Raw genomic sequence first — 22,975 nt, 5'->3', positions numbered from 1 at the left:
CAGCATAACTTCCTGGAGAAACTAACGTACACAATTGAAACTTCTCACAAAAACCAAGGGCAAAGACTGCAAATTCAGCTGGTCCTTAACCAATTTCAGTATCAAATACCAAAAGTAACCAGCTACACAATAAAGAGTGAACAGTGTCTCCTGCACCAGCCCCTTCAATACCCTGCCTACCTCTGCAGTTCAACGGGCCAGAGTCAAGCTGCAGACAATTACTTCTAAGGCAAAACTTCTTGATGGAACACCACCTTATTGTATCTCATTCATTTTTTTTCAATGTGCAAAAAAGAAATTTCTAGCAAAATCCCTCAGACCAAAAGAAAACTTCTGTGACACTGCAGAGGGTGGTGGACATGGTTAGTTATTCAAAATCTGCTGACAAACTTCAACTAGAATACTACTTTGCAGCATTGTGCTTTTAGTTACTAGCTGTGAAAAAGGCACCTACTACACTTTCTTAATTAGCTGCCCATTTTAATAATTTTGGTACTGTCACAGTACATCAGAAAACAGCAGCACAAAGCATCAGATGGATAAGAATTTTGTATTTGTTCCCCTTTAAAAAGCAAACATTTTTAAAACATAAGGCACTCATGACAGAAACTCTCTCTCCAGTTCATATATAGATGGCTGACAAGCTTTGCTCTTCATTCTACATAAAGGCACAGTACAGTCTCTGTTTTGACCTTCCACATCAATATCAAGTAATGAGGGCATGTGGCAGTTAGTTCTTTCCTCTGTATCTGGCAACAAGTTAACATCTGGAGCTACATTGCCCTCTAAATATTCAGATTCCTTAGAGCTTGGTTTAATAATGTGTGGAATAATCTGCCATGCATCAATTTTACTTCTTAGAGAAGAAGGTCGAGGCCTTGAGATGATACTGACAACACTTTGCTTTTCAGCTGAAATACCAGTGTGGTTTGTTCTTTGTTGACTAGACGGAGAGTGCAGAGTTCCAGTAACTGGTACCACTGGTAATGTGGAGACATCATTGGTTGAAGCAAATCCATTAGCTAGGGGAAAGGCCAAACAAACAAAAATAACTTAAATGATGTGACTTCTTGATTTCTTCACCATTTATAAAACTGGGTTGTCATAAACACTTTTTTTTTCTTTAAATGAGGAAACGTAAGAGGCTCATACATTTATGAGGAATCTCGTAGGAGAAGACCACCAGTGCTCAAACACTGTTATTGCATCAAAACTCTTTGCTAGAGGTCATAATAATTTCTTTTTTATTGCTACAAAAGAGATCAAGAAAGAAAGCACCCAGCAACTGAATGAACATTAATACTGGAATAAAGCCCCACAAATGTGTCCAGTTATCATGAACAATTACGTATGCACAGAGTACCACAAAGAATACTGCATTTAAGCCACCACAGAACATCATTTTTTTCAGATCTTAGATTTTTTTTTTTTTTAATCAACAGCCTAACCTAAGGATTTGTGGAACATGTAACATAACTTTTAGGTCAAACAAGCAAACCAAAACTTACCAGACTTGCTTTCCTACCAGACTTGTTTTCCTCAAAGTTAGTAAATGTGCAGTACTAAAACGATGCTCTATCACTTACCTATGTGGACTGTGAAACTATTAAATAAGTGTACACAGTTTCAGGAAGTCCACAACTACATAATGCATGGACCTCACAGTCTCAGTTTATTTCAGCCATAATGCTAACATTGTGTATTTCACATAAAGCAGGTTTTCACTGACAAGAAGAGACCAGGGAAACCTACTTTGGCAGCATCTGAGAAAAAGAGATATCACCTTAAAATGAACCATCCTTTCACTTTCAGTCTCCAAACCCACACTCCTAACAGGACACTATTCTAAATGAAGATAGTTCAGACACAGAAGGCTTATGGTAGCTCAGCTAACATGTAACAGAGTAACAAAAACCTTCGGAACTCCTTAGTGAATGGTTAGTTTCCCTACATTTTCTGTTTCTATATTTAAAAATCCCCCACATTAAGGTCTTAATTACCCACCTGAGGTCTGAAAAGTGTTCCCATCTGATAAGGTTCGTCTGTGACCGAACACACTAAAGTTCGTCGAGGAATTATTTGGCACATTTTGAGATCCTTGTTTCGTACAAAGATTAAAAGGCTGATTTTTTAATTGTGTAGAAACTATGTTAGGAGCCATCGGTGTCCTCTGCTCTCTCTTACTTTCAGAAGTTTTAGATGAAAAGTCATCAGTGGAACTACACACACCACAATCACCAAGCACAGGGATTACAAATGTATCTTCACTGTCAGATTGAAGTAGGCATTTTGTGGAAATGGAGGGCATGGAGAGAAGGTTCACAGTATTTGCAGCTGGATTTAGGGATGGAATACTTGTTTCCTCTTTCTTGGACTGCAGTCGTGTAGGGCTAGCACTCCTGCGAAATTTGGAAGCACGCTGAAATATTCCATCACGCTTCTTCTTCTCATCTTTAGCTAAGAGTTCATCTGGACCCTGCGATTTGTTCAGCTCTCTGATATCTAAGCCCAGGGCAACAGATGCAAGGAGAACAGCACACCCATACAGCACTGAGTCAGTTTTCTTTTTTTGCAGAGTCCTGCTCAGACTGTTTGTAGGTGTCATTTGAGGAGTACTATTTGTAGAACTAGCAGAAGTTCCTTCTTCAAAGCTCTCATGTTCTACTGTATTCTCTCCCTGATCGTCTTTCCAAAGAGGTAGATTAATATAGGCCTGATTTGGCAACTTAATTGGCTTTGGTCTTTTATTGTCCAAACCTTCAGGGAGAAGTTTCTTATCAGTACAGACACCTATAAAACATTACAGTACACTTCAGAATTGTAATTAATCTATTTTGTTATTGCATCTCTGCATATGCACACCATTATTTCTTTTCCCTTGTACAAGTACTAATCTTGGGGGTATACCATACACCCTCTTTAGATGGTGCCAGAAGGTCAGAGATTCACATTGTAAGATTCAGAAAGACATTCTAAGCTTAAACCTCTTCATGTTCTCCTGATAGTCTTCAAATCAGCAATGTACCATTTTGCTGCAACTTCATCTTTTTAGCAAATTGAAAACAAACTGTATTAGAAGTGACTTGCAGATCAATCTTACCAAGTATGCTTTCCAAAACAGAAATATTACTTTTATTTTAGAGAGGCATAAGGTACCGCCTAACTTCTATGCACTCAACACAGTTGAAAAGCAGATATTGTCTCTGCATTTTCTGTGATATTTGAAGATTTGCAAGACTTCAGTAGCGTTTTTCAAATCACATGGAAAATATTTCTGTATATGGATTACAGTGAAATAATTTACTAGACAAATTGCCAGCTAAGATCTGGAATACATTCTTTACAACATTTCCAATTAAGCCATGCTCCAAAAATCCACAGAATTACTAGAAATTTTTCTAATCAAGTCATTAGGGCATGGTTGCCTGGAGTACAGAAGTAAATTTGACATCTTGTAAATAAAAACAAATAAACCAGTATATATTAAGACAAAATGCCTTTTTCCTAGTGTGGGGGGGCAAGAGCAGCATCCAAGCAGTTTATCATTTCTTCTTCCTCCTGCTATGGACAGCAAGTTATATCAGAGGTTTTTTTCCTGACACTAGCAACTTCATTTTCACAGATACACAAATCTGTAGAGTGTTCAGATCTGAAAATTATTGTGAATATTGTATAGCCACAACACATAATAATGGACATGAAAAGCAACATACATCTATTATGTTTGTGATCCTAAAAGGATCAAGTATGTTTTTCCCTGTGTTTTACCTGTAAATCCCAAATGCTGCCTACACAATTTAAAGATCCAAAAATTTTTTTGTTTGCTAGTTTTTAAATAACTATTCATTTTTTTTTTAAAAAACAATGCTGACCTTACTAAAAATCATTAATGACCATTTAAATGTCAGGACAATTACTGATTTAGCTATTTATTCTTAAAAGAAACAAAAGTGGTAACTATAGGCCTTGTATACAGATCACCCTGCAGTTCAAAAACATGGGAAAAAAACTCTCTACATGGTATTGCTTGCACACTATGTATATTTCTCAGCTGCTATGATAGAAATGTTATAAATTGCATTTTTTTTATAGGTAAGTTTTCTTGCATATGAAAATGATTTGTAGCATGGCGACTCTTCCAATAACCTGCATAATCCCTTGAAGGATTCAAGCAATACAACATGTAACAACTGAGCCAGAATTGAATACAACACGACAACTTTCACTATTTGTAAAATTGCTCTTACCTTGGTCCATAAATAATGAAGCTAAAGGAACACCCTTCTGATTCTTCATTAAAACAGTTGACCAGGGATTGCTGCCATCTGAAAGGGGTCTTATTCTGAAATAACAACAGTTATTTTGGTATTTGGTATTACAGAGCATAGAATACTTATATACTTCAATAGAAAAATCACTAAAATTTCATGACACATCATGGCTAACAGGATGAGCCTTCAACCTGTTGTCCTGAGACATTCTGGAGACACTGCAACAGTCAAAGTCTTATGGAGATTGAGCCAGTGGCTCCTAAGGTAGAAGGAGCCAAAAAGGAAACATCACTGAAACACCGTCAGGGGTGTTTCTCCAAGAAGGCAACACAGCCAACAGCCCAGATGAAGTGCCTCTACATAAATGCATGAGGCATTGGCAACAATGAACAGGAGCTGAACGCTCTGGAAACCTGTGACACAGTGACCATTACTGAAACTCGGTGGGAAAAATCCTGTAACTGGGAGTGTGGCTATTGGTGGCTAAAAGCTGTTCAGAAGGGACAGGTGTTGCCCTCTATGTTAAGAAATGCATAGTATGTGAAGAGACCTCCCTAAAGAATAGTCAAGTCGAAAGCTTATGGGTAAGAATTAGGAGACTGAGGCAGCACAGAGAACTTTGTGGTTGGTGTCCATTACAGGCCACCCAATCAAGGAGAGCCTACTAAGCATTCTTACTCCAGCTACAGTAGGAATCACACTCACAGGTTCTCACCCTGCTGGGGGATTTCAACCACCCCAATGTCTGCTGGGAAATTAACACTGCAAGATACCCCAGGTGTCTCCAGAAGTGCCTCAATGACAGAAAACAGAAAGGAAATAGACAACCCTACCCAAGGGGATGTGATACTGGATCTGACGGTCACCAATGCAAGTGAGCTCATCAGGGATATCAAGACTGGAGGCAGCCTGGGCTCCAGTGATCACACACTATTGGAGTTCACAGTCCTAAAAGATGCAAGTGAGACAAGGAGCATAGTCGGGACCCTGAATTTTAAGAAACTTCCAGCTCCTCAAGGAACTAGTCAATAGGACTCCCTGGGCAAATGTCCCCAGGCAAAAGGGAACAGAACAGAGCTGGCAGATTTTTTAAGGACATCTTCCCTAGAGCGCAAGAGCTCTCGATCACCAGGTGCAGGAAATCAAGCAAGGAACAGAAGAGATGAGCATGGCTGAGCCAAGATCTGGTGGTCAAACTCAAGAACAAGAAAGACCTGCATAGGCATTTCTAGCAGGTACAGGTATCTTAGGAAGAGTATAGGAACACTGGTCAGTTGTTTAAGGATGTGGTCAGGAAGGCAGGGACACAGCTCGAGCTGAACTTGGCAAAGGGATGCAAAGAATAACACAAAGGGCTTCTTACAGGTACGTCAATCAGAAAAAGAAAGAAAACATACATGCACAGCACATGAGCATGAATGGTGAGCTAGTAACAACAGATGAGCAGAAGACTGAGGTTCTCAACAAATTTTTGCCTGGGTCTTCACTGGCAGCCTCTCTCCCTACACTTCCTGAGTTGAAGAACCACAAGATGGGGACCAGAAGGACAAAGTTCCTCCCACTGTAAGTGAAGACAAGATTCATGATCACGTGAGAAACATGAACATGTGGGCATTGAAGAGATGCATCCCAAAATCCTGAAGGAATCCTGATGTAGTTGCCAAGCCACTCTCCATATTTGAAAAGTCCTGGAAGTCAGGCAAAATCCCTGTTGACTGGAATAAAAGAAATATTGTGGCCACTTTTAAAACGGGCAGAAAGGAGTACCCTGGGAACTACCAACCTGTCGGACTCACCTCCATGCGTGGGAAGATCATGGAACACATCCTAGAATCCTGATAAGGCACAAGGAGGACAGGGAGGCTATTCAAGACCGTCAGCATGGCTTTACTAAGAGTAAAGCCTGACCTGCTAGTGGCTTTCTACAATGGAGTGACTACATCAGTGGCCTAGGGAAGGGCAGTGGATGGGCAGCCTTTAACACCATCCCACATGACATCCTGGTCTCTGAGCTGGTCAAGTATGGGTTTGATGGATGGACCACTGGGTGGATAAAGAACTGCCTTGATGGCCTGTGACAAGTGGAGTCCCTCAGGGATCAGTACTGGGACCAGTCTTGTTCAACATCTTTGTTGGTAACATGGACAGTGGCATTGAGTGCACCCTCAGCAAGTTTGCTGATGACACCAAGCTGTGTGGTGCAGCAGACACACTGGAGGGAAGGGATGGCATCCAGAGGGACCTTGACAGGCTGGAGAGGTGGGCACAAGCCAACCTCATGCTCATGAGGTTTCACAAGACCAAGTGCAGGGTCCTGCATCTGGGTCGAGGCAATCCCAGGCACAAATACAGGCTGGGCAGTGACTGGCTGGAAAGCAGCCCTAAAGAAAAGGACTTGGGGGTGCTGGTGGATGAGAAGCTCAACATGAGCTGTCAATGTGCACTTGCAGCCCAGAAAGCCAACCAGATCCTGGCCTGCATCAAGAGAAGTGTGGCTGTCAGATCAAGAGAGGTGATTCTCCCCCTCTACACCACTTTCATGAGGCCCCACCTGGAGTACTGCGTCCGGTTCTGGAGCCCCTGTTACAAGAAAGATATGGAGGTACTGTAATGTGTCCAGAGAAGGGCCACGAGGATGATCAGAGGGCTGGAGCACATCTCCTATGAGGACAGGTGGAGAGAGTTGGGGTTGCTCAGTTTGGAGAAGAGAAGGCTCCAAGGAGACCTTATTGTGGCCTTCCAGTATCTTACAGGGGCCTACAAGAAAGCTGGGGAGGGACTTTCTAGGGTTTTGGGTAGTGATAGGACTAGGGAGAATGGAAAAAAAATAGAAATGAGTAGATTCAGACTGGATGTTAGGAAGAAGTTTTTCACCACAAGGATGTGGAGACACTGGAAGAGGTTGTCCAGGGAGGTGGTTGGGGCCCCATCCCTGGAGGTTTTTAAGGCCAGGATGGATGTGCCTCTGAGCAACCTGATCTAGTGTGAGGTGTCCCTGCCCATGGCAGAGGGGTTGGAACTAGATGATCCTTGAGGTCTCTTCCAACCCTAACAATTCTATGATTCTATGATCTAGACTTCTGTAATGCTTTTGACACCATCCCCCACAACAGAAGAATAACCTGAAAGTGAAGGTGTTCAACTGATTTTCTGAACAGCTTCAGTCTGTTTGTCAGTGTAAATGATGTTGTTGGTATGAGTTATGCTTCATGCATGCAAAGTCAGTCAGTCATATTTAACTGTCCTGGAAGTGCCCACCGGGGGCCACAGTTGCAGTTCCTGAAGTCAACGTGAGAAAGGCCAAGAAAGATAGGCAGACCATGAATGTCTGACGTGCATTAGTAGCTCAACATCCCAATATGTTCCAAGCCTCAAAAAACAGAGACAAAAGTTAAGAGTGTTTTATCCTCAAGTCTGTGTGGGGGTGCTGCTCCATTGATGTAATTCCTAAATAAATTAAAAGGTAGGAGTGAGTTTCAGCTCTAACTAGAGACTGCAGAACTTCTCCTACTCATTAACTATGTTAGTGATTCAGTTACCAGGAATGGTTTGTATTATCGAGCAAACAAACAAACACCCCCCTCCACTTCCCTTCCCCACCCAAAAAAAAAAGGTAGTAGACATACTTGTCCTTACAATCTGCACGGTCCTTTGTTTGAACTGAACTTGGTCCCCATGTACAACCTCTCTTTTTAAAACTTCTTTTCACATCTTCAAACTCTTCATGGTGATAAGTTGTGCTTCTTCCCCATGTTTTGTTGCTGTCATCTGAAGTTACTAGCAATTGAATCAAAAAACACAAACAAACCCCCCCACATATAAATACTATTTCTATAACCAAAATGTTTTTGATAGAACAGCATATTTTCTCACTGCAAAATTATTCTGATGCAGTAACACAACAAGGAATAAACAAAATTTGTAATACTTTTATTTTACAAAGACCACCATGCAAGCTGCACTGATTCAGAAAGATGAGCAAGCAATAACAATTTGAGTTGACCTAAGACCCAGATTAGAGATAAAGCAGCAAAACAATTGTACTTCCCATGCTTCCTTTAACTGAGAACCTTAGATTTAGGTAATTCAGACAAGTGAGTTAGACTGAGCACTTAAATTCCAATAAAGAAAACACACTGTGGAAAAATTGGTATTAAATGAACCAGAATATTCCAATTGTGTCAATGACCAATGTTTTGTTTCTCACTACACCAAATTATAAAGTATCTAACCTTCATTAAATGCTTAGTCTGTCACTGTCTCAACTGTTAAATTACACAGAACCAGCACCATAATGAAATCTTGCCTTTTTTCATAACCCCAATGGGAAGTTCATATTCACTTGTGATATCTACATCTTGCTGGTACACATATACACTGTTTCTTCGGCCATTAGGTGTGTGTTTATCTGTTTTGGGAATCACTGAGGAAAAATTAAGAAAATGTAGTAGAGATCTTAGTCAAGCTGATTTCAGACACAGAACTGTTTCCCTTATATTTTTATCTTTGGGTCATAAAGCCCCAAATTACAACAGCATTAAGCATCTTTAGATTGCACATTTTTACTGTAGGGCTTAGGGGATCCTCCTCCTAGGAACAGACCCAGGCAAGCAGATTTTCATATATAACTGACTGGAAAAGTAACTTGATATCAACATAGCATGCTTGCAGCTACGTTGGAGAGATCTAAGATAAAAACAACTCAGCCAGTTATAACAGCATGATGAATAAGGTAGCATTTACATGCTCATGGCTCTGCTGCTCTTAGATTGCATAGCACCCACCTCCTGCCAGCAGAGCTTCCCCTGTATTATGGCACTCTACTTGCCTTCTTTACACTCCATTTTCAACCACATTCCAGGACCTATGGAATATGTATCTTACCAGTTTTCCTCCTCCCTTTAAAATATCTGTCACAAACACCTCAATTTGTTTTAATAACAAGACTTACAATTAACTAGATTTTTATTTTAACTTAGAAAACTATTAGATTTGGAATCTAGACCTGCTCATAACAAAGTGAAGCAATTAAGTAATCAATTATGAGATATGCCTGTTCAAATCATCTGTATTTGAGCAAGTCCTCTTGGAACAAAGACCCTTTGAAGTTAAATCAAGATAAAACTTTATTGTGGGAAAGAGAATTTATTTTGCACAGGTGCAAAAGGGTGTGGAAGCTGAATTGTTTCAGCTAGATACTCCTGAAAGATCTGATAAGCTTTTAGGTAAAGCCTAGGAAACTAAACTCAGAAACAGAAGCATAATTGAAAATTGTATGTTGTCCTGTCTGTTCTAGTCCTACAAATACAAATGTCTGCTGAAACAGAAAACAGGAAAGAAAAATCTCCACTGGCACTTAAGCAAGGACTGGCACTGCTAGAGCTTACATAAGGCTATGCAATTTAAAACAAACAACACAGAAAAACCCTTGAGTTTCTCATGCCAATACACAACACTTGCTTGATTTCTAGGTATTTCCATAAAGAGCAAGAAGATTCAAAGATAAAATGAGACAGTCTTGTTTATATGTAATTATGACATTTAAAAAAAAATTTCTTACCTTTGCAGTAAAAACAACTAAAAACCAAAAAACCCAACAAAACCCAAAGAACCCCAAAAACCAAATAACAACAAAACCCCACCACACCAAAAAAAAAAAATCCCCAAAACAGCTACATGGTTTGAGTTCAGGAAACCATTTATCAACATAGATACTGTCAGCTAACTTCTGAAAAAGACTTTACTTAATTTTCCTTCCCTCTCAAATCTTCACTAATAAAAGCAAGACAGGGTTTATCCACCTCTCTCCTTTACCCATAATATATGGGTAAGTAATGGTTTTTGCCCAGGGAATAGTATCAGTTACAGTTGAAACAAATAATACAAGTTAATGCTAGTAAAATCATCACTTCTTGAGACATTAGTAATGAAAAGTATTGCAGATGGCAGACCTATTCCAAAGACCTATTCCAAAGCTATTCCAAAGACCTGTTTAAAGTTCTAGGGTCTCTGGAAAAAAAAAAAAACTAAAAACCCTTTAAACTAGCTACACAATAGTATGCTGCTTTTTCATTCATTTTCATTTCCCCTCCTCCTTATTTTCATCTGATAGATTCTGCAGTAATTTCCTTCAGAGGTGACTACCCTTGCAAGAGAAGATAATGATATCCATAAGCATTCAGTTGGAACAGGTTCCACTGATTCACATAGAGAAGCTGAAGGCACTCCATACTGAATATGGACAGACAATCCGCTTTGCACAATGGATCAAACCACGCAAACAAGCAGTGAATCCCATAGGAACGTTTTCTATTTCCACATATGTATTTCCCAAATATAAATAGCGGATTCACTCTAACAATATTATCAGTCTTCTTCCAGGTACTCCTGGTACCTCCACTTCTGTCATCAGTATGCATGGGATAATGTAGTCCGACAAGCATATTTATAATTTTATCTTTGTTTCTTCCTGCTGTTTTCAAAAAACCTTAAGCAAGCTTTCTTCTTTAATGTCTCATGTTTTTTTATTTGCTTAAAGTTTGTTTCTCTTTTGACATAAGCAAGCTGGGTTGCTGGCCAGTTCTTTGGCCTTTCCATCTCATACAATTCTCTTTTTCTCTGAACATAACTTATCAGTTCCAGCATTTAATAAAAACTTGCTTTCCATCTTACATGGGTTCTAGAAGTGCCATTATAAATTTTGATTCTTCATTGTTTTATCCCAGTCAGTTTACAAATCAGTTCAGTAAGTTATGAAGGAAAGATATGATTTAAAGCATTCACAATTATTTTCAACCACTGAAAATTAGTTAGCATTTGGGTCAGATTATGCCTCCCATCAAAGAACAAGTTGCAAACGTCAGAACCTCAAGAGTTAAGGGACTTCAAAAATCACACAGAAATCTTTCTGGAATTGAATACTACTAACCAGTGTCTCAGTGAGTGCATGGAACAAATAAATCTCTGTTGACCAAGTGAATAAACAGAAATGATGGAGACTTACATTGTATAGCTCGAAGACGAGGAATTATTGTGGGGCTACTTGATGGACTGGAGCTGTTACTGTTTAAACTCCTCCTCTTATCCAGATTGGGAGATGCCTGCACTGTTATTTTGTGCTGGAAATCTATAAGAGAGTAAAACAAATCAGTTCTAAGGTTCTAAAAATATTATTAATAAGATTATACTACTAAAACAATTAAATCTATATAATGAATTAGACTTGACAGCATAAGAGATGTTAATATTAAAAACACTGACAAACTCTTCAATTAACATTTTAATATTGGGTCAAACAGCAGTATTTCACACTCTCATAGACACTATACGAAAAATTTGCAGGAACATCAACAATAACAGGTAGGTCCAAGTGGACCCAAAATGAGACCAACGCACATCACAAGCTGTAATTACATCTTGTTGGTTGTCACAGAGAAAGCAAAAATCTCACTATTTCATCTCAAATCAGTCAATATTCATGATAACCAGATTTGCCTAATTTTTTTAACATGTAATTCTTATATGACACAAAACCTTGCATTATTGAAGGAGCCACATCTATCAACATGTCACAAAAAAGATGCTAAACAACAGAATTACAAATGTTTATAGCAGTGCAGTAAGAGAAAAACAACTGCAAATACTGACAAGTAGGTAAAATTTTACACCCCTCTCTAATCCCCATAATTACTGCAACTACATTGTTACACTATCCTTACAATAGAATTATCTCAGAGACAAGTTAATATGGATGATTCTTGACAATGAACTAAGTGTTATTCTGGATAAAATTGTTTTATCACTTTTTCAAGTTGAATATGAGCAGAACTGGAAACAAAGGACCAAATATTTAGTTAAGTTTGTGATCCAGCAAAAATCAATCTCACATGCTTGTCTGGGAGGTTGCAGCATGATATTGTAATTTTCCAACCAAGGAAAACCAAGCTTATTTCACTAGTGCTGAAATAGTACTCTAAATATTACTGCCCTCTTTGTCTCTTTCTGGCTACACCTATGATCTGGTCAGATCTGTAGTTAGTGTGGCATTAAGTTCTTAATGCATTACTAACAGACTCAAAGACTTGACCTGGAAACCACTGAAAAGCAGCTCATCAACATCAGGATGCTGGTACCACTACTGATGGCTTTGCAACCATTGGTGTAACCTTGAGTTTCTGTAGTGCCATCTTGTGGCAACACTAAAAAGGCACCACTAAACCAATCCCCAAAATACCCACCCAACTCTCCACAAACACACCTCCAATGCAAGAGGGGCATTTTGACTCATTTGCAACTGCATTAAGCACGCAGTTCGGACCGACTACATTTGCACCTCCAGCCTTTATGAAGAACTGGTTTTCTGCTACATACTTGCAACTTTAGGGCAAATAAACTAACATTCGATCACATTCCAAAGTTCTGGGATGTGATAAAAAGGTACTTTTCTATCAGCACAAAAATCAAACCCTTGAACTTTGAATCATGTGGCTCCTATGCTAGTAGTCTTTTCCTCCAGGTGCAATAGACTGATAACTGAAACAGGGGAAAGATTCTTCCAGATGAAATGAAGACTACTCCACAAGCATATCATATGTGAAGTTTTTTCCTTAGGACGAAAGAAAAACAACATCCCAACAACTATAAAATTCTCACCATAGAACAGAAGGACCCGGCAATGAATTAAACCAGATTAAACCAGTAGCCAATACTGAAGATATTAACCATGAAACGGAATCCTGCATTTTTAACATGTATTGTAAACTTAAAAAAAAAAAAAAGAAAAGAAAAAAATTGCAAACCTGAGGGCAAACTAATTCTGTGTCCATCTTTAAGCTTTAACCGGCTTTTTTTAAATTTGCCCTTCCTCTTCTTTACATTGGGTTTTTCTTGATTTAACTGGAATATCATGATATTCAGCTCTCGCTCCAGTACATCAATCTCACGTTCTGCTAACTGTTGCTCACGGCGCTTTAGTAACTCTTCTTGAGATTTTTGCTGAAGAGCTGCTCTTGTCAACTCCTCTTCTCGTGATCGAAGCTCCTGAAGATAAGATTCACACAAGCAAAACTAAGTATCACAGTATATCAGAGGCTGAAAGGGACCTCAAGAGATCATCAGGTCCAACTCCCCTACCAGAGCAGGATCACTTAGGGTAGTCTGCACAGGAATGCATCCAGGTGGGTTTTGAAAGTCTCCAGAGAAGGAGACTCCACAACCCCCATGGGCAGCCTGTTCCAGTGCTCCATCACCCTCACTGTAAAGAAGTTTCTCCTCATGCTGAGGTGAAATCTTCTATGTTCAAGTTTGAACCTATTGTTTCTTGTCATACCACTGTGAACCACTGAAAAGAGCCTGGCCCCCTCCACTTGACACCCACCCCTCAGGTATTTATAGACACTGATCAGATCCTCTCTCAGTCTTCTCTTCTCCAGACTAAATAGCTCCAGGTCCCTCAGTCTCTCTTCATAGGGGAGATGCTCAAGTGCCCTAATCATCCTCATATCACAGTATCACAGTACATTAGAGGTTGGAAGGGACTTCAAGAGATCATTGGGTCCAACCCCCTGCCAAAGCAGGATCACTTAGGGTAGTCTGCACAGGAATGCATCCAGGTGGGTAATGCAGTAGTAATGTGAAGGTCATAAAAAAGGATGTATGAAGTGCACATTAGTTTTTTATTTTGTGATCTATTTTCATGATGCACTATACACATGCAACATGCCTTCTGACAGTTCTTCATTCTGCACAAGCCCTGATTCTGCATCCAGACACAATTGAGAATTATAGATATTTCCTTTTAACAATTTAACTTGAGTCACTTTACTTAAAGCAAGTGAGCACTGGAAACAGGGACAACACATTCAGCCAAAGATTACCAACTTACATCCTAGCAGAAAATGTGCTTCAAGTACTTCACATCAGAGACTCTTTCATAGTATGAAGGCTGCTGTTAGGTAGCTTCTATACACTAACAAAGTCAATGACCTCACAAACATACAAATAAATGCCTTCATCTTAAATTTTCCAATCTTTTCTGTTTTTCAGCCATGCATTAAGCAGCACTTTTCTATCTAGAAAATCAGTATTACACCAAAGGAGGATTAGTGTAATAGGATAAAGGAACTTGTAAGACGAAAGACAGCTGTTTCTTAATTAAAATCTATTAGGTACCTCATCAGCCAGTGACTAAGCACTGAATTACACAGCATAAGACTCTCCAACCATCAGTCACATGGAATAGTTGTTTTCCTCCCTTTATGCTTTTTTATTTTGGATAAGAAAAAGTTTTAGCAAGGAAGATAGTTAATTTTTCAGGATAAATGAATCATCAAGGCTAAACAGCTGTAAACCAACAATCTTAAAATTATCTTAATCTTCAGCTTCCAGTATCTACTAAAATATATCTGAAATCTAAGTAGACCTCTCTTCATATTACACAGCATGTTATACACGAAACAGACTTTCCCAGAAGTCTGCTTATATTCAGTATTGCTAATAAAAGAGACTACAGGAAAAGGAGAAGCTATGATGGGACTGATACACCAAGTGTCTTGCTACATATTTTTTTTGGTTGTTTTTACATGATTGTGAAAATTCTACCTTGACAGAAATTAAAATTAACTTCAAAATAGAAACCCATGATTTGAAATGAAGCTATGATAAAAGTTACGGATATATTAAAATCTTACTCCTATTTAAAATTAATTCATTTTGTCACTGTACAATCTTATAGTTGTGTTCTTGTTTGTTTCCCCCTGCCCATAGCAGACTATTTGCTTCTGCTCAGTATCCAGCAATGTTATGTCAGCACAATTCCTTATTCCATCCTGAAAGCAAAATACCTCAATTTTATCATCTTTTTAGTTCCTAATTTGTTTTGAATAAATTAGTTCCTGAACTATACTACTTCGGTGTTTTTGAATGAGGGGATAAAACCTTCTTTTCTTACTAACAGGACCATGGATGTCAAAAGACAGGTTAGCACTGAAGCAAGCTGGCTCCATGAGAAGTATCTGTTCCTCAGAAAGACAGATTGCATCGCATTGGAAGGGACCATCCAAGGTCATCCTGTCCAATCCCCCTGAAGTAAGTAGGGACATCTCCAACTAGATCAGGCTGCCCAGGGCCACATCAAGTCTGATCTTGAATGTCTCCAGGGACAGGGCCTCAACCACAAAAATCACAGAATGCTAGGGGTTGGAAGGGACCTCCAGAGATAGATTCTAACCCCACCTCCCCACACCGCTCCCCACTAAAGCAGGATCACCTAGGGCAGGTCACACAGGAACACATCCAGGCAGGTTTTGAAAGTCTCCAGAAAAGAAGACTTCACAACCTCTCTAGGCAGCCTGTTCCAGTATTTTACCACTCTCGTTGTAAGGAACTTCCTCCTTATGTCCAACCTACATCTACCCTGCTTCAGTTTAAACCTATTGCCCATTATCCTATCGCTGCAAGCCTTTCTAAACAGCCCCTTCCCAGCCTTCTTGCAGGTCCCCTTAAGATATTGAAATGCAGCTGTAAGATACTTGTTTTTTCTTTACCGCTATAGGATACACACACTTCTAGTTGCTTATTGTTGTTTTCAAACTTAATTTAAATGATGGACAAATTTAATATGGTTTGCTTATTTTGATTTAGTTTGTTCCAACACAATATTTGAAAAAGTTTTGCAAAAAGTCCACTCTGCTTAACATACAACTTTGCAAAAAGCAATTCTGTCTCTTGGAAATTAAAAGGAGCCTGTCTTCATGCCACTGTTAAGGTTTTGGAGCATTTTTAGTTAACATTTTTTTTTGGTTGCGTTTTTAAGACATTTAATCACTTAATTTAAATATTACTTCAAATTCTCACTTAGTTTCTTCCTCAACCCATTCAAAACTAGACAAGCTAAACCAAAGGTTGGAAGCAAAAGCAGTGTAAATTCAAATTTAGAATAAAGGTACTTCAGACATGAAACAGAAAATATCTTTGTTACTGTATTAATATAGTAAAATAAAGATGTATTAGGAGACATTGTTGATTATCCACCTCTTGCTGTCCTCAAATCCAGATTTCAAAAAGCTCAGTAGCTAGGCAAAAATTGAGGGCCTGTATTGAAAACATAGGAAACGTTACTTTTTCTGGGCTGACAGATGAAGTTTACCATTTTCCAAATAAACTAATTAAAACCAGACCTACTGCAGTTAGTTATGCAATGTTTCTACACCACTCTGCAATTAAAACACCCATTATAAGGAAGCTAGGAAAGAGTTCTATATTTAAGTTTCTCAAGAAGAAGACTATGTCAAAAGAAGACTATGATCTTCTCTTGGTGTGGGCGTCACCATCACTCATTTACAGCAAGTCCTTGAGGAAATTCCTCCCGCTACATAAGTTCCTCTTTTACAGGGACATGAGACTCCATGCAGGGTTCTAATGTTTGCTTTACTATTATTATTATTAAATACTTTGTAGACATTAATTCCTCCCTAGTACCTGGCAGTACGATAAAGTGCCAAATTAAATAAGTTTACACACATGAAAAGTTTGTCCAAGTCAAAGTTACATGCTTTCATTCTTAAACAAGTTTACCTAATTATGGCAGATGCCTTTCAAGATGCATTTATGTGAGCATATGAAAAGTAAATTTCATTTTATCTTTTTCCCTCAGGAATTTAGCTTAACTCACTTACACCAAAAATATGGCTCTTCTTCAAAAGCACTGCACTATCTTATTTAATCCTATACTTGACTTAGATTTTTCTTCAATTTCAAATCTCATACTGGACTAATGGCTTCAGAAAATAAATAATTTAAAAAAAATCCAAATGGGAATGCCTGTTATAATTGCTCCCTGAGTAAAAATGGGAAAATGGTTGGTTGAGCAGTTGCTGGGGGAGAAGGGGCAGAAAAAGATTTATGCCCTATGGCAGGTTGTGGGCAGAAAAAGATTTATGCCCTATGGCAGGTTGTGGGCAGTAAACACAGTAGCTAGTGACCACAGGAAGTAAAATTGAAAGCCTCTGATCTCTCTAGAGGAACTAAAATCCATCTGGAAGAGATCTGACAGCTACAGTGACACACAGCTCTACCAACCTGTATGCACACTGCAAGGTGGGCAGAGACTACACAGAGAACACTTAACCAAGTTCTGTGAATCAAAAGGGAGGAGGGAAAAACAGGGTGGAAGACAAGGCAGGTAGGAAGTACGTAAATTATTGCTGATGATACCGCAATGTTAGTGGTGATCAATAAATTCTCATACCACATATTCTGGTATTACAGTAGACCTGTAATGTCACACCCATCACCAGCCAACAGTCCATAAACAGCCATCTGTGACACTTGGTAAGAAGCAGTGAGAAACAAAGGCCACTGACAGTGACTTGCAACATGAGAGTTGAGTTTCTGCTTTTGTCAAAGGGAAGTGACTGTGGCTTTTACAAAGATTTCTTCACAAGTCACTGTATTTCAATACCTTTCTTCCTCATTTGTTACCAATTCATGAAAAACAACAACAAATATATACTGTCTAATAATTATACTAAAAGATCCACAAACAAGGAATCTTTCTACTAGAAGCATTTCTGACAGGGACTCACACCTGGCTTATTCCAACTGTTATCTTTATCAAATTGTTTAAAGAAAAATAAACCTTGGGATAATTTAAAATTGGTTGAAGAAACTAAAAGAGAGGGTAAAGAATGAACAGTGTGCATTCATCTAGCACAAGCCTATCACAGTATGAGAATATTTAAAGATGATCAGTGACAGGGATCTGGATAACAAACAAGGGAAACTGGCTTTGCTGATTCCTCAGTACAAGTTTCACCTAACTAACTTTACTAATATCTGGCAAGAAGATCTCCAAAACTGCAACACTTAAAGACATCAATGTTGCCAGACTATTCAGGAAGAGGATAGGGAAAAACACTATTCCATTTTTGGAAAATGAGCCACATAATATGGTCATATAACAGGATGAAAAGCTGTTCATTTCTACAAGGAGAATGTTCAGCTATAGCTGAAAATCTGCAGTGGTTATAAAGGTAAGATGTTTGTGAAACGATGCATCCAAATGTCTAATATTAAAAAAAAGGCACATTTTAAAAGAGCCTGTATGTCACATTTTACAGCTCTATACCTGTCTTCTTTGGGGAGACAGGTTTGGATGTACTCCTTTTTCAACTGCCTGTACTTCCTGAATGAGCCATTCATAGGACAACCCTAACTCACTATAATAACGTCACACTGTCAAGCTATTTCACTTGAACCAAAGGACCTCTAGATATAGTTTCAGCATGCAGAAATGTTTATCGTTTTTGTAACAGAACAAAGGGGGAAAGTAACCAGTATTGAAACTTTTCTTCCTCCAGTAAGTTTGCTGGAAGACAGTTACAGGTCTACCTTAAAATACTGTCCAGAAACACACTCATGGAATTTAAGAATAGTGTTTCCATCAACAAAATCAGACAACTTTAATAATGTTTTAAACAGAATAAATCCTCTCTTTCAAGTAGTTTATCCTCTCAAGTGTATCTCCACTACTAAATCAGGTTGCTAGTACTATATTGGTAACCACAATTCTGAAGTTAAAAACTGCTGTATGACAAAATCACATGTACACATGTCATTCCTTCACTTCCATGCAATAGAAAAACATCAACTTACTTTTTCTTTGGTCCTCAATTCATTGAATATCTGCTGAATTTCCAATTTCCAGTCATCTTGCATAGAATGGAAAGACTCTTGAGGCATTTCAGTCATAACTGCCCCTTCAATAGCAGTAAGCTGTTCAAGAATTAAGGCAAACGACGGTCGGATATGAGGGTCCTGCTCCCAGCATTCTAGAATTTATCAAAATCCCATTAGTTTTTTTTATAGCACATTGAATCTTTTGGAGAACTACATGAGTTTCAAATTACTTAATACCATACTTCAAGTTCTAATGCGTTCTCTTTACTTGCAAGGCTTCTCCTGTTCCTTTGCCATCTACAGAAGTAACATCTACCTACCCTCACAGGACTGTTTTTGTATTAAGTTCTGGGTTGTTTTTTGTTGCTGGGTTTTTTTGTGTTTTTTGTTTTCCTCATCTCTATCATTGGGACCTGAAATAGCAAAACTAGCAGTACTGCACAGAAGGGATACATATAAAAGGTACAGCAATTTAACAATCAAAAGCAAATGGCCATCAGCAAGCAATGGTTATTTATTTTTAAAGTGTTTCCAGAACATTTTTGACTCTCTCAGGAAAACTGGTATTTGCAGTTCCTCCCCTTGGGATTTTAATCTTGATCTTGCATTGATCTGTACTATATCCTGTACTTTATGAAAATTACTGCAATTAAAATGTAAATCAGTAATATTACAGCAAAAAGTGTTCTCAGTCACTACTGAAGAACTTATGTGGTACACAGGAATACTGTATGACTTCCCCAGAAAAAACATTTCACGTTCACACCAGATTGCTATGTAAAGAGAAAAAATATTTTGTACACAGCACATTATCAATTGAGTTGTTAATTTTGCAACTCCACAACTGTTACAACCAAGGACACATAGCTACTTAAATACATAAGAAGAAAAAAGATAGATACCTTTCATTAGTTTTGCAAATGGTTCAGGGCAGGTGGATGGAATGGGCAAAGTAAGCTTATTGACAGCAACTCCATAAGCCACAGCAAGGCCATCAATGCCACGGTAAGGAACTTCTCCTGTAAGGAGTTCCCACAGCAACACTCCGTAACTACAAAAGGTAATTTTTTTAAACAGTTATTTTCTGACTACGAACACATTGTTTACTCAAGAACCAACAAGTATCTGTCCGACTGTGTACTGAAATTCCTGAGGTTTTCACATGTCAAAGGTGAATGCCTTTAAGAGTCTGCTCTACTTCAGTCATCTTGCACCTTTCCACTAACAGCAATTAACCAAACAGAAGCTGAAGACTGGCTCATGCTTCTATTCAAAATGTAGCCTGAAGTAATTTCCGTAGAAATGCCAGTATCACATAAATCTCAGTCAAAAGTTTGAATGGCAGGAAAGCAAGTAACCTTCTCCCCAGCAAAACCACAACCAACAAAAGCCCCGAAAGAAAACCTCAGCAGTGTATTCAGGCCATTCCCCTTTCCAAATATTTCATAACAATGTATCTGGATGTACATGCTCATTTACGTTGTTATTTTTTAATAATAGCAATATAGAACACCGGAAAAATCCCAGCTTTGTTTTGAAGTTTGTATTTCTAATTCCTTGTGCGTTATATAAAGGCCTGTTCACTTTCCAATTCCAACAGAAGATGCCACAAGTTTGACAAACAATACACGCAAGACAAATTTCTCCATACTAGGAAAACCCCAATACATGGACAAAACAATACTGTCTCCAGTGAAAGGTGGTGGCATGAAGAGATCTTTTCTGAGAATCAGGTACAGAAATCAAGTCTCATAGGTATTCCTATTGCAACAACATTAATCATAAGAATTTCTGCTATGCTCTCCACTCCAGAAGAAGGAGGTGGTGCTTTTACTTTCTTTGAGTCTATACACCCAATGCTTACTTTTCTCAAATGCTCAAATGTTCCAGGCCCCTACAAAGGGCTAGGACTGCATGCTTGCTGCTGTTGCTCTACAGCTCCTATTCCATCAGCACTGAAAAAGGCAGCTATCACAGTCATTTTTGTGGAATCAGGAATCATTCCTTCTACAACATTAGCCTAAAGCAGACTTTATAACTGGGTTTGGTGTCTTCCCCTTCCTCTCTTCCTACCAAGGAACATGGATACAAAGGACAACCTATTGCTGCTTTTGAACAGTAAAGTGAACAGGCAAAGGGAAAAAACAGAATACAAAGTATTGCTCTTACCCTTTGCTTCAGGTATGTGAATAGTTTTGCAGGACTGGATTAACCCCTCCTAAATGAGAAACGCATACAGCACTGGGGAGATAAGAGCTAAACACTCCATCCCTTAGTATGTGCCCCTTAGTACTAGGGGGCCATGAGCAGGGACACCCTCCATTACACCAGGTTGCTCAGAGCCACATCCTGCGGGCCTAAAAAACTTCCAGGGATGGGGCGTCCACCACCTCCCTGGGCAACCTGCTCCAGCTCCCTGATCATCCTTGTGGCCTTTCTCTGGACATGTTCCAGCACATCCATATCTTTCTTGTAATAGGGGCTACAGAATTGGATGCAATACTCCCGGTGGGGCCTCATGAAAGTGGTGTAGAGGGGGAGAATCACCTCTCTTGATCTGCTGGCCACACTTCTCTTGATGCAGCCCAGGATGTGATTGGCTTTCTGGGCTGCAAGTGCACACTGGTGTCTCATGTTGAGCTTCTCATCCACCAGCACCCCCAAGTCCTTTTCTTTAGGGCTGCTCTCAAGCCAATCACTGCCCAGCCTATATCAGTGCTTGGGATTGCCCCAACCCAGATGCAGGACCTTGCACTTGGTGTCTTGTTGAACCTCATGAGGTTGTCATGGGCCCACCTCTCCAGCCTGTCAAGGTCCCTCTGGATGCCATCCCTTCCCTCCAGCCTGTCTGCTGCACCACACAGCTTGGAGTCAGCAAACTAGCTGAGGGTGTACTCAGTGCTACTGTCCATGTCACCAACAAAGATGTTGAACAAGGCTGGTCCCAGGACTGATCCCTGAGGGACTCCACTTAGACATGGGCCCATTGACAGCCACTCTTTGGGTGCAGCTAGCAAGCTAATTCTTTATCTACTGAGTGGTCTGTCCATCAAACCCATGTTTTGCCAGTTTGGAGACCAGGATCTTGTGTGGGACAGTTGCAGAGGCTTTGCTCAGGACCAGAGAAATGACGTCAGCTGCTCTCCCCTTGTCTATTGATGTTGTGACCTCGTCATAGAAGGCCACCAGGTTTGTCAGGCACGATTTGTCCTTGGTGAATCCATGTTGATTGTACCCAATCACCTCTTGGTTAGTCTTCTGCCTCAACAGTGCCTCCAGGAGGATCTGCTCCAGGATCTTACCAGGCAAGAGGTGAGACTGACTGGCCTATAGTTCCCTGGATCATCCTTCTTTCCCTTTTTGAGAATGAGGGTTATGTTTCCCCTTTTCCAGTCAGGAAGTTTCCCTTTTTCCAGTGATAGGGAACACAGATGACATGTTCATGTACACACACACTAGTTCGATTTTTCTATCATTCTGTCCTTAATGAGAAAAAGTCATTCATCATTATACAAGATCTTACAACAGCACTTTATAACAAACCAGCACACTACAAAATAACAGCACAATTATCAACAGTATTTTGTTCACATTCCGATCATCTAAGCAGCTCTGCCTATCAAAATACTGGAAAATTAAGGAATTTATAGTGCTAACAGTTAATCAAAAGCTTAGGAATATGGTCTATCCCCTGCTAAAAAGAATAAAAATGAAAAGCCTTGGTGTTCTTATTTTCCTCCCATTTTTTCCAGTCTAATTCCTGCGCTCATTTGTATACTCAAAAGATAAAGTAATTCCAATTTTGTTTTAAATTGGTTGTGTTTCTGACAGTAACCACAATAATTCCTGCATTAGATGAAGATTTTATGCACAATGGAAGAATTCTACTTCTACTGAATTACATCTCATCCGTGTGCTTAGAGAAATTTGCTTGAACAATGTCATGCTCTCTCAGCAAGCACAGACTGTTCTTAATACAAGTAATTTCCCCTGTTCAGAATATTCTGTATATATTTTAGCATGAACTC

The 22,975-nt window shown here is 39.2% G+C and overlaps 1 protein-coding gene across 1 annotated transcript in view; it reads right to left on the bottom strand.

Moving 5' to 3' along the window:
- Positions 1-597: 597 nt before the first annotated feature.
- The window catches only part of MAP3K21 (mitogen-activated protein kinase kinase kinase 21), a 45,910-nt gene continuing 23,532 nt past the window's right edge, over positions 598-22,975 (bottom strand). Inside the window, exons 3-11 of the mRNA XM_054393649.1 lie at positions 19,850-19,998; positions 18,924-19,099; positions 13,070-13,310; positions 11,275-11,397; positions 8,551-8,694; positions 7,898-8,048; positions 4,248-4,342; positions 2,005-2,790; positions 598-1,022 (exon numbers count right to left, since the gene is read on the bottom strand). Of these exons, the coding sequence (XP_054249624.1) occupies positions 598-1,022; positions 2,005-2,790; positions 4,248-4,342; positions 7,898-8,048; positions 8,551-8,694; positions 11,275-11,397; positions 13,070-13,310; positions 18,924-19,099; positions 19,850-19,998 (2,290 nt within the window). The remainder of the gene's footprint in view (positions 1,023-2,004; positions 2,791-4,247; positions 4,343-7,897; positions 8,049-8,550; positions 8,695-11,274; positions 11,398-13,069; positions 13,311-18,923; positions 19,100-19,849; positions 19,999-22,975) is intronic.

Source organism: Indicator indicator, chromosome 2 (assembly GCF_027791375.1).
Source record: "Indicator indicator isolate 239-I01 chromosome 2, UM_Iind_1.1, whole genome shotgun sequence".
Taxonomy (NCBI): Eukaryota; Metazoa; Chordata; class Aves; order Piciformes; family Indicatoridae; genus Indicator; species Indicator indicator.
Note: the sequence above shows the minus strand (reverse complement) of the source record. Positions and strands in the feature narration are given on the sequence as shown.